Source organism: Cyprinus carpio, chromosome B20 (genome assembly GCF_018340385.1).
Source record: "Cyprinus carpio isolate SPL01 chromosome B20, ASM1834038v1, whole genome shotgun sequence".
NCBI lineage: Eukaryota > Metazoa > Chordata > Actinopteri > Cypriniformes > Cyprinidae > Cyprinus > Cyprinus carpio.
In genome coordinates, this window is record NC_056616.1 from 8,489,339 (window position 1) to 8,502,806 (window position 13,468).

General features: G+C 33.3%; 1 protein-coding gene across 1 annotated transcript; it reads left to right on the plus strand.

Annotated features, from left to right (window-relative positions):
• Positions 1 to 7,414: 7,414 nt before the first annotated feature.
• On the plus strand, positions 7,415 to 13,360 carry LOC109052568 (breast cancer metastasis-suppressor 1-like protein-A). Its single transcript, XM_019069988.2, has 10 exons — positions 7,415 to 7,665; positions 7,740 to 7,830; positions 8,260 to 8,387; positions 9,473 to 9,552; positions 9,687 to 9,783; positions 9,858 to 9,947; positions 10,031 to 10,095; positions 10,377 to 10,416; positions 11,005 to 11,131; positions 12,136 to 13,360. The coding sequence occupies exons 1-10, from the start codon at positions 7,530 to 7,532 to the stop codon at positions 12,251 to 12,253; spliced, it is 972 nt and encodes a 323-aa protein (XP_018925533.1). The 5' UTR covers positions 7,415 to 7,529; the 3' UTR covers positions 12,254 to 13,360.
• Positions 13,361 to 13,468: the final 108 nt, after the last annotated feature.

Below are 13,468 nucleotides of genomic sequence, written 5' to 3' on the forward strand. Positions count from 1 at the left end.
AATAATAAATTATTATTATTATTATTATTATTATAAACAATGAATACAAAGTTGAATTGGAAAATGTACATAAATATTTTCTTTTTTGTTCTTTTTGTACGTCAACTGTGGGGAAGGGTAGGTTTTGTTTGTTTGTAAATAATAATAATAATAATAATAAATTATTAAAACAATGAATAAAAAGTTGTATTGGAAAATGTACATAAATATTTTTCTTTTTTTGCTCATTTTGTACGTCAACTGTGGGGTTTTGTTTATTTGTAAATAATAATAATAATAATAATAATAAGTTGATATTATTATTATTATTATTATTATTATTATTATTATTATTATTATTATTATTATGAACAATGAATACAAAGTTGAATTGGAAAATGTACATAAATATTTTTCTTTTTTGTTCTTTTTGTATGTCGGGTAGGTTTTGTTTGTTTGTAAATAATAATAATAATAATATAAATAATAATAATTATTATTATTAATTTTTTTTTTTTTTTTTTTTTTTATTATTATAAACAATGAATACGAAGTTGAATTGGAAAATGTACATAAATATTTTTAATTTTTTGCTCATTTTGTATCTCAACTGTAGGGAATGTACATCAGTTTCTTTCTTTTTGCATCTGATTTTTACATCTACTTTTCTTTGTCAAAATATTTTAAAATCCTTAAATGTCCTGTTTAATTTCAGGTTTTGTTTCCCTCACATACTTTTGTTTGCCACACATATTTTATCACATCATGATACACATCACACTTACACATGAAGCACTTAGCAGTTCAAGACAGTTTGTCATATTTTCAAAACGGACAGCAGTTTCCTGTAAATATGGTGTGATGATGCAAAATGCTAAATGAGCGTCGGTTTTTTGAGTATTCTCTGTATGTGACACAACAAAACCCAGTGGCCTTTTCCACACTTTTACGCCTGCCATACGTCTTCATATGACTCAGCAAGAGCAGATCTTATGATTTGTGTATGATACAATATAAAGGTCTTCATATTTGTTATGAAGGAAAACATTATACAGTACGTGTTGTAAGTGATGCAGTGTGGAGCAAAGGTCACAAAGACTTTCCATTCACAGGGTCTCTTCTACAAGAATATCTGCAGATTTTGTAGATGCTGTAGTTATACTACAACTTAAAATCAACATAAAATCATATATTGTACAATGTGTGATACAGTTTTTATATAATTGTATTGTGTGGGTGTATATAATATTTAAGCTACCCTGTTTGGATTTGAAATGGTTTTAGTGTGTAAGAAAGTAAGTAAGCTAAAATTGTATATGAATTACAATATATTAAAAATGCTGTTTTGCCAGGATTATAATATCATAATATAAGTTTTGTTTCAGTCTTTACATACACACTAACTTAACAGCAGCATCAGAACAGTGAGACATTTTGACAGTGCAACAAAATCATGAAGTAAAAATCATTTTTTTTAAACCACAATCCCTTACGCAACGAAAATATTTCCTTTAATATTAATAATAAATATATTAAATTATTTTATGTATATTGAAAATATACTAAATAACATATTGTAATAACATGGTACAATATATTAAATAATAAGGAATTCCCACTTTTCATGTATATTTAAAATATGTGACAATTTATTAGTACATAGAATATGGATGTATGCAATTTTATATTCAGTAATCCACAATATATAGATGTTCATGTGATAAGATATGGTACAGTATATAAATATATTTGAACATATTTACTATGGATAATTACATTTATATGGGAACATGTGCATTATATGTACGCTGTTGTGAAGAAAATATATACATTGTGATTTATCCATATATTTGTAGCTATATAGGTAACACCTAACAATATGTTTCCATTATATATGTCATTTTACATTAAATGGATTATTACGTTTTAAATATGATTATTTTTCTCACAAAAACACATCGATTCACTATAGGAGGACTTTTTTCAACCCCCGGAGCCGTGTGAGACACTATTTTTTATGGATGGGCGCTTTTTATTTCACTTCTTTTGGACTGATGCATGCAACACCCGCTGAGTTGCATTTAACAGCTGGAAAGATAAAAGATAATTTTTAATATAACTCTGACTGGATTCATCTGAAAGAAGAAAGTCATATACATCTAGGATGACTTGAGGGTGAGTAATTTATGGGCAAATTTTCATTTTTGGGTGAACTAACACTTTAATTGCAACATACATTATTAAAATCCGAAGTTTCATCTGTTAATATTAATTAATGGACCTGAGCAAACATGGACTAACAGTGAGCAGTTGAATTTTTATTAATTAACATTAGCAAAGATTAATAAATACTGTAACAAATGTATTGCTCATTGTTAGTTAATATTAATGAATGCATTGATTAATGTTAACTAATCAACCTTATTGTAAGTGCTACATATTATACATAAAATGCTCAGTTGATTAAGTTATGTATGTCAAATCCCATTTTTCATCCACCATGTTGCCATGCCTTTAACAAGACATCTAACTGTCCAAAACATCAAATAATATTTGTTTGCAGTTAACACTTTTTTTCTTATACAATCACATACTTTATATATAAAATGTTTAGCTATGCAAAACATAGTGTGAAAAAGTTCATATAAGTTCAAAAGCTTTATATAAACCTGTTAACTTATAATGTATAGGTGCTTCTCAATAAATTAGAATGTCGTGTAAAAGTTAATTTATTTCAGTAATTCGAATCAAATTGTGAAACTCATGTATTAAATAAATTCAGTGCACACAGACTGAAGTAGTTTAAGTCTTTGGTTCTTTTAATTGTGATGATTTTGGCTCACATTTAACAAAAACCCACTAAATCACTATCTCAACAATATGGTGACATGCCAATCAGCTAATCAACTCAAAACACCTTTCGAAGGTTTCCTGAGCCTTCAAAATGTTCTCTCAGTTTGGTTCACTAGCCTGCACAATCATGAGGAAGACTGCTGATCTGACAGTTGTCCAGAAGACAATCATTGACACCCTTCACAAGGAGGGTAAGCCACAAACATTCATTGCCAAAGAAGCTGGCTGTTCACAGAGTGCTGTATCCAAGCATGTTAACAGAAAGTTGAGTGGAAGGAAAAAGTGTGGAAGAAAAAGATGCACAGCCAACCGAGAGAACCGCAGCCTCATGAGGATTGTCAAGCAAAATCGATTCAAGAATTTGAGTTTAATTCACAAGGAATGGACTGAGGCTGGGGTCAAGGCATCAAGAGCCACCACACACAGACGTGTCAAGGAATTTGGCTACAGTTGTCGTATTCCTCTTGTTAAGCCACTCCTCAACCACAGACAACATAAGGAGGCTAAGGAGAAGAAGAACTGGACTGTTGCCCAGTGGTCCAAAGTCCTCTTTTCAGATAAGAGCAAGTTTTGTATTTCATTTGGAAACCAAGGTCCTAGAGTCTGGAGGAAGGGTGGAGAAGCTCATAGCCCAAGTTGCTTGAAGTCCAGTGTTAACTTTCCACAGTCTGTGATGATTTGGGGTGCAATGTCATCTGCTGGTGTTGGTCCATTGTGTTTTTTAAAAAACCAAAGTCACTGCATACGTTTACCAAGAAATTTTGGAGCACTTCATGCTTCCTTCTGCTGACCAGCTTTTTGAAGATGCTGATTTCATTTTCCAGCAGGATTTGGCATGTACAGTAAATGAACATACTTTCCAGAAGACCAACAATTCACTAAAAATGATTTTTTTTATTGGTCTTATGAAGTATTCTAATTTGTTGAGAGTGAATTGGTGTGTTTTTGTTAAATGTGAGCCAAAATCATCAAAATTAAAAGAACCAAAGACTTAAACTACTTCAGTCTGTGTGCAGTGAATTTATTTAATACACAAGTTTCACAATTTGAGTTGAATTACTGAAATAAATTAACTTTTCCCCGACATTCTAATTTATTGAGAAGCACCTGTATATTGCGGTTTCTGTCTTAATTTTTCTCCAATTCTTTATGCATCAGTTTAGCCATAAATGGTCCATGCACATTGCAGTATATAAAAAAATATAAGCACATGTTTTACATGTATGGAAATGTATTATTTAAATTGAGTTTTATGTCTTGTTTTACATGTTTGGAAGCTTGGCGCTCTTTTTTTTGTTGTCCTTTTTCTCTATAAAATCTTTTAGCAATCATCATAAATTATATATCATTTGAAAGCTTAGAAGCCCAAGATTCATCCTATGAAAACCATTTTGAAATCGGACATTGCGTTACCATGGAAATGGTACGTTAAAATCTTATGGCGGTCTCCTCCCCCTTAGTGGCAGTGTCCAGTGTCATATTACAAAATGCATTACGGTCTTTTAGAATCAAAACTTTTTATAATCTTGCCAACAACAAACTATCATTGGAAAGGTCTGGAGTCTCAGGATTCATATTTGGTGGTTATTTGAGTATGAAGTAAAATTGGACAGATAAAATCTGGGGAAAACTTCATTATAAAACAAAATTCAAAGGAATTTTGATGGCTCCCAGTGGGCTGTTTGGGGTATGACGCCCTAAAGAAAAATCTCACAGGAACCTCAATTTTTTTCATATCAACTTCAAATTTGGAACAAACTTTTTTAGACACAAGGCTTTAATTTTATACCAATTTTAGAGTAAAACCTGTTATGTAAAATATTTATAATAAAATAAAATAAAATTAAATTAATATAGCGTATTTTATTTATAGTACATTTAAACTTCTATAACTTTTTAATACTTCAATTTTTTGAAAAAATTCCACTTTCGCCAAAATCTGCAAATTTTCATCTTTAAAAAGAGACCAACCTTACATCTATATTCCAAAGTGTTCATAAAATACAACAATTTAAGTTTGGATAGTGCACTTTAATGCCTATTTTAAAAATGGGGGGTGACAGTTAACACATAAGCACATGTTTTACATGTATGGAAATGTATTATTTAATATATTACACTTTATTTTCCAGTATATTCCAATATTTTTGTTTTGTGTGTGGTTTGTAAGGGTTGTGTGTTTTTTTCGCTGTTTTCTCTGTTGGGTTTGCAGCAGCCGCAGCATAAAGAAAGCATACTGATGCTGCTGCTGGAAACAGTCTCCTCTGGGCTGCAGAAGATGCATGATATCAGAACCAAATCACCAGCCAAGTTCAACACACAAAGGTAGCCTACAGTATATCACTGATGTCTAACATCTGTGCTCACTTCTGCTCACTCTCACTCTTGACAGATGAGGAAACCTGTTCGGTCACAGGTTGAGCCGTAGGCTGAAGAGAGCAGCAGCCGCCTGAAGAAAACAATCATGCAGTGTGATATTGAAGGACAGTAGGCCTAAGTGTAAATCATGTGTACTGTACAGTGCTTAGGTTTTACCTGAGATGACATAAACATAAGCTCTAGTGTTGGTCATCATGAACACGACAGGCGAGCATGAAGACCTCCATTCAGGCTGATGACTGGACAGGAGATACTGACTGGAGTTTGCTGAACAAGACAAAAAATGCAGAATTGACTAGAAATCTTTGAATAAATCTTTAGATCATTCCCTGCCGCCATTATAAAATTTAATTAAATCGCCCTCAATAACTTTTGTTTTTTTAACCGAAGGGCATAGTATCTTGTACTTCCTGGAATCACAAAACAAATATTGATTAATTTATATTAAATGAAATGTATTAACGCTTCTAGTTACTGTTAATAATAATTTTTACAAAAAAGTTTTAAAACAAGCAGTATTTTCAGTTACAGCAGAAATGCCAGAGGAAATTACTTACAAATATGAATAATTGTTATGGACAATAATGGGCCTTGGAGTTAAAAAATGTCCGAGAACCACTGCTGGTATCAAATATAAAATGAAACATATATTTGCAATATTTTGAGAGTTATTGACGCCAGGATCCTGTCTAACTTTAATTTCTGACCTGTAGATGAAGCACTTTGGGAAGGCATTGCTGGATGTCGATGTCAATCTTTCGAGAAGTGAGTGAATCTTTTTCAAATGTTGCAAAAATGCATCTGTTCCTTAACGTTTAAAAGATGCACTTTCAAGTTTTTTTTTCAACAGCAGTGAAATATACTAATTTGACTAATAACTGTTTGCAAATGACTTGATTCTGGTCAGTATTTTTAAGCACATGCAGGTGGCATTGTGGCTTGTTAGCGGAGGAGGCAAAATAGCCTCATGCTGACGCCTCTTTATCATCTGCTTGAACTTTCAGAATTCATATTTAAGGCCAATGTGGGTTTCAAAGGTCATATCATATTTGAGCTACATGATGAAAATAAGTAACAGAAAAGAGTGAGTGTGTGATTTTTGGCGGATTACATTGTGAGGACCTTGCAGTGCACTATTGGTTGCCTGATAGACACATTTGTCTCAGTGTAAGGAATGTGAAGGAATGAATTGTGGATGAAATACGTTTGCAGACAGCGTCCTCTGTTGGTTGACAGTCAAGTTGTATGGTACACAAACGTTTCTTCATCTAGAGGGGGCTGTTTTCCATTTAGTCGCATTCACATCTCAGAGCGACTGACTAAAAGCCTTATTTTTCTAGAAATGTCCTGGCCGGGATTTCTCAGTTGCCTAAAATGTCCGAGATTTGGCTTTGTTTTCATGTTGACTTGCTCTCCACAGTCCTCGTACAGTATATGTAGTAGGCCTACTTGCTGTGACCGTTCTCCTTAGATCCCACCCTCTCGCGGGCCACGATTGGTCGATTATGTACAATGCCTGCACGCTATTGGTCAAACCGCTTTTCAATCATAACCTTCAGCAAGTATTAAAACAATACGTAAACAAATCCAAACACGGACATTTTCGGCAATTTAGAAATCCTGGCCAGGACATGTTCGTATGTTATCTTTATTTGACCCTCTAACTCTAGCACTTTCTATTCTAATTCTATTTTATCTATTTGTTTCCTTTTTTATATATATAAAAAAACATGACTTGCACTCTATTTATTTTCTAACTGCTTGTTTTCTATAAAAAAAAGACCTCTAATACTAGTTTTCTCTGTTCTTTTTCTATTCTTTCTATCTGTTTTCTTTCTATCTATTATATTATTAAAAACTTGCAACGTGTACAGTGTTAGGCTAACTGAGACTTATTGCACTTGCAGATCATTGCTCTTTTGTTGGTTTTGATTGCTTCCTTATTTGTAGGTCGCTTTGGATAAAAGCGTCTGCTAAATTACTCAATTTAAATGTATGTTTAAATATACTATTGGATTGTTGCCTGACAGAAAATTACACAAAATATCTATAAAAGTAGCTGTGTTTGTGTGTTGTGAGTGATGCTTTAGCAATTTTGGTAGGCCATTCAAATTAAAGTACTACAGATCCCATCATGCACCGGATTATGCGTGAACAGAATCTGACCAATGAACGTACAGGTTTAATGAAGTCACGTGTCTAGCAGCCTGATGATTGGTCATCCACGAATCCATGTTTGAAACGTGATTTTCTTCTCCGGACGCTTCTGTCGTCTTCGTCTCGGTGGGTTGTTTACTGTATCAAGTATTTCATATAGGATGCCAGTTCACCCGCGGGATAGAAAAGAGAATAACCACGAAGAAATGGACGTGGACTATCCGGAACAAGAGGCCAGCAGCTCCGACGAAGAGGACTCCGTGAGCTCGAGCGCGTCTGAGGATGGAGACACTTCAGGTAACGTGACCGACGAGCCTCATGTTGTGTGTGGGAGAGCAATAATAATGATGATGATGGTGGTGTTCTTGCAGACATGGATGATGAAGACTGTGAAAGAAGGCGCATGGAGTGTTTAGATGAGATGACAAATCTTGAGAAGCAGTTCACAGACCTGAAGGATCAGTAAGTGATGTCATGAAAACCTGCAGTATGGGACCCTGGAGCACAAAACCAGTCAGAAGTAGCACGTGTATATTTGTAGCTATACATTGCATGGGTCAAAATGATCGATTTTTCTTTGATGCCAAAATCATTAGGATATTAGGTAAAGATCATGTTCTATGAAGATATTTTCTAAATTTCCTACCGTAAATAAATCAAAACGTATTTTTTGATTAGTAATATGCATTGCACAACTTTAAAGGCGATTTTCTCAGTATTTAGATTTTCAAATCGTTGTATCTCGGCCAAATATTGTCTAATCCTAACAAACCAACACATCAATGGGAAGCTTTTTTATTCAGCTTTCAGGTGATGCAGTTTTTGGTTTTGTGGTCCAGGGTCACATATTTAATGTGAAGACTTCAGCTGGTATGTTATGACTCTCTTTAGTTTGTATAAGGAGAGGCTAACTCAGGTGGATCTGAAACTGCAAGAAGTGATTGCTGGCAGTGCTCTGGAGTACCTCGAGCCCCTGGTCACCCTGCAGGAGAACATGCAGATCCGAACCAAAGTCGCAGGTCAGCTCAGGACGAACATCCTGTTCGTGTAAAGGCTTACTGAAGTAGTTTACAGGAATCCAGTCATCGTGTTTGTTTGTTACGTTATACTGTAAAGCAGTGGCCTTCAACCTGTTTCAGGTCAGGAGTATTGCATTTAAAGCTTGGCCTGTAACATGTACTGTAGTACCATATTAACATACTGTTACAATGCTTACATTAAACATTAGCCTATATTTTGCATCTACGGCTAACATGTAACCTTGGTTAACTGGTTGTAGATGCTGGTACAATGTTTGGTTTTGTAAGATGTTTTTTAAAGAATCTTAAGCTCATCACGGCTGTATTTATTTGATCATAACAGTAATATTGTAACACTATTATATTTTCAAATGTAATATGTAATTATTCCCGTAACGTGAAGCTGATTTGTTTTTTATTAAATCATTCAGAACTCATTCTAATATGCTGATTTGAAATATCAAAAGAAAAACAATTGCTGCTTAATGTTTTTGTGGAAACCTAAATAGTTTTTTTCAAAAGAATGTCATTTATATAATCTAATACTTATATGTTATGATAATAGTAGTAATAATATAAATAAAATATATAATTATAAACCATAATAATCTATAATAATATAATTATAAATCTTTTGTAATAAGTGTGTTTACTGTCACTTTTGATCAATTTGATGCATACTTGCTATATAAAAAAATCTTCTTTCCATTTTTCACAAATAAATCAAATATAAAATGATTGACCTAGTAAGAATAATAATAGTAAATGTTTACAAATTAGACATAACAATTAACATTTTTGTCCACAAAAAGATAAGCCTAATAATAATAATATTTATAATAAAATAAATATAATATACAAATTAGACAAAAATGTTGCAAACATTGTGTTGAAGACCTATGCTATAAAAATAACAAAAATAAATAAATCCTGGTGTTAATAGCCGACTTAGGCCCAGCACACAGTATATTAGCAAGTGTAGATTATGATGACTTCCTCTTTCTACAATCATCAGTTTGTTTGTCTGATTTTCTGATGGTATTGTGATGGCTTTAGTCACTGTTTGCTCATGTGTATTATTTCAGGGATCTATCGTGAGCTCTGCTTGGAATCGGTCAGAAACAAATACGACTGTGAGATGCAAGCAGCCAGCCAGCACTGGGAGGTAAAATCCACAGAGCCCAGGACAACATCTGTGGTGGTCTTCTCCTGCTTAAAGACTGCCCTGCTTCTTTAATTTGTTCAATATGTCACTGCGGTTTAATGTTAACCTTCAATATTCATGATGTGTTTCCACAGAGTGAGAAGCTCCTGCTTTTCGACACGGTTCAGGGTGAACTGGAAGAGAAGATCAGACGACTGGAGGAGGACAGACACAGCATAGATATAACTTCAGGTAGAATACAGATGGTAAACTGTAAATGTAAATATCTTATTCACTTATGATTCATTGATGTGCTTTTGCACCAGAACTGTGGAATGATGGTCTGCAGTCTAAGAAGAATAAAAAGAAGGACCCCCTCAGTCCTGGAAAGAAGAAGAAACCTGTGGTTGTGTCAGATATCCTTTATATAGTAGCTAGTGCTGCTCATCTGAAGTCATTTGTCTTATTGCTATAACATTGGTTTCCTGAGCCGTCCCACGACCATACATTGTTTACATGTTGCAAGACCTGGATATACTTGAAGACTGGACTGCCATAAGAAAGGTTATTTCACTTCAACTCTTTATTTATTTTGATTTCTTATATCATTCTGATCTCAGTTTTTACATGTTAAAAATCTTGATAATAATGATAAATGTCTGCAATTTGGACATTATTGTTATAAGCAAAAATTGGCTGACATCATGTTGAAGATCATTGCTATAAAGAAAAATCTTGGTGTATCCTGGAAAAACTTGCACGTGTTCATTTATATGTTGACATTTTTCTGTATTAATTTATTTAAATATTAGTTTTCCTTTAATAAACTACTTGGTTTTCCATAGGCAATGGCTTCAGTGGGTCCTCACAGAGTAAAAGTAGATGGTAAGTAGGCCTCTCGCAATAATCAATATATTGACTTATCGCACACTATATGTTCATGACTTCAATCATTTTTGGTGACGCAATATATTGCCCATTATATAATGCCACCATGTTTTTTGCATTCCACTTGCACCTGTGTCTTTTGCAGCTTCTCATACATGACGTGTAGTCGTAATGAGGTGCTAGTTCAAATTTAAAAAGTGCTTCTACAAAAAAACAGGTTCATCTGCAGATATGGCCTTGTTTAGGGATCTTTGTGCATACAGACATCTGACTGCTAAGTAGTGCTTGTGTTTTTCAGCAATAGTGTGCACCCTTAATTTACAGAGAAAAGAAGGCCAGGGAAAAATCTCCATACAAGTCCTTGGTGCATTTTTCTTTTTTTTTTTTCTACTTGTTACTTTGCACTTTTTGTGAGAAAATGGTTTTTAAGGTATCTAATATTTTGATACTTATTTTCCATGCTCTGAAAGTGTGTAACAAAGAAGGATTTTGAGCATTGTTTTTTATATTTTTGTGTGTAAAATCTCTGTACCAGCCTGTATAGACTGAAAAGCACTTCAGGTGTCTGAACTTTGTGTGTATCAGCTCCTGTGAAACCAGAACGACACCATCATGTTGCCCGATCAGAGGATGGACGCCTGTTCTATGACAACAAATGGTACAGCCGGGGTCAGGCCATATGTATCAGCAGGAAGGACGAGTACCCCACCAGGTGTGTGTGTGTGTAGTGTGTTTGTGTGTGTTTTTTTGTCAACTTTTGTGTTTCTCTTTTGTATTTTTTTTTAAATTGCTTTAAAAAAAAGGAAAAGTTTTTTAGTTTATTTTTTTATTAATAATTTTATTGTTAAGTTGTTTGTCATAAATTTTTTACCATCATTTTATACTTTCTGCACAAATAAATAAATAAATAAATATATATATATATATATATATTTTTAAATGAATATATATATAAATATATATAAAAGCTGGCAAACTGCTTTCAACATTGATAATAATAACAAATGTTTCTTGAGCAGCAAATCATATTATTATGATTTCTGAAGGATCATGTGACACTGAAGACTGGAGTAATGATGATGAAAATTCAGCTTTACTATAACAGCAATAAATTGCATTTTAAAATACAAAAACTATTTTAAAATTGTAATATTTCACAATATTACTGTTTACTGTATTTTTTACCAAATTAATAAAACCTTGGTGAGTATACGAGGCTTTATTACATGAATTATTTACTATGATTACATATATTTTAAACAATTATAAGACTTTTACATTTACTTATTTGGACATTTTTTAAGAGTGTTGAATTGATACATTTGGCAGAATGTGTCTATTTTAGGGCCATGCAGTTATGCAATAATTCTAACTAACTGGACATGGTATTTCATTTTTTTCTGAGCTGCTTGTTATTGACATTAATATAGTACTAGTATATAGTACATATATAATATAGTATATAGTATATTAATATATACATATATTATAAATATAAGCTGGCAAACTACTAATAATAACAAATGTTTCTTGAGCAGCAAATCATATTATTATATAGTTTATTGTAATGTAGTTTTTTATTGTTTTTAGTATTGTTGGAGAGCGCGATGGCAGTTTACAGATCAAAAAGTTCAATCATTTTAGGATCTACAATTACATATCAAGAAGTTTATGAATTATTTTATGTGCAATGCTTTGCTTTTTTATTTCCTCCAGTGCCACAATAACCACTGTTAACCATGATGAAGTTTGGTACAAACGTCTGGATGGCAGCAAATCAAAGCTTTACATCTCTCAGCTCCAGAAAGGCAAATACACTATAAAACACTCATAAAGACCCTCCTCCGTTCCACGCCGTTCTCCGTTTGTCACCATATCGACTCGTTCATGCTGGATGCTCTTACATGCATGTATCACATGTTTGCACTTCCTAAGCTCGAGCTGCTAAACAAACACCTGGTTGCCAAGGAAAAGTGAAAGTGTGTGCCTTGATGACAAGGATGAGCCAGTAAAGCCTTGTTCAAAGCAGAAGCCCAGCTGATTGGTATTGCTTATCCTGGACACATGACAGTTTCCATGCCTTTATGAAATACAGAGTTTGATTTATGGAGCATGTCTCAGTGTTCTGCAATGAGTTAGTGCCATGTGTCCTGTTCTGTGTCTCTGAGATGCATAATGTTTTAAACAACAGAACGGTCCATGAAGTGTTATTTTTGTACTTGTTCTAAAAAAAAAAAAAATGACAATAACTTGTGAATTCACTCTAAAAGTCTATAAAATGTATATAGCAGTATTTAGGAGATTGTCTTAGTTTAGTATGTATTAAGTCATGTATTTGTTTTGTAACTATTATTATTTTCCGTTAAAACAATCCAATGTAGCATATTCTGAGCCTTTGATCAAATATATGATTCATCTCTGGCTATATTTCTGGTAAATATTGTAGTTTTTGATTGCCCCTGAAGAGATTTGTGAAATCTCCAACAATTGTGCTGAATGATGTTGTATTTTCAGTAATTATCAAATAGTCTCATACATTTTATAGTGTTTTAGCCCTTTGTAATTGTGTATCGAGTTGCATGATTTGACTTATTGCATCAATTATTATTATTATTATTTTTATTACTGATTTAAAAATGCTTTAATTGATGCAATACCAAACACTACACCAATCCAGACAAAAGAACCATGTCTTCCGGACATCACAGAGCCACCAAGGTCCAACACATCCGTTTAATAAACAAATCTCCTCAAATCAGTAAGGAGTAAATCATATCTGAGTATTATGTGACTGATAAAATGATTTTTGTAGCAAATAAAGAGCTTTGACTGGACTGTGAGTTCACAGAATGTAATTATATTGCTTTATTTGACACTGGAGTTTCTGTTCGGTTCACAGTGGAAATATCATATTCTGTTATAAAGTTGATTTTGCATGGCACCGTGTTGTTTTTGTATTTCTCCTGTAGGCCTGCTGGATGGGAGTATTAGAAACCAAAGTCACAATGTGTCCCAACCTTCCTTTCCAAACACCAAATCAGAAATGTGT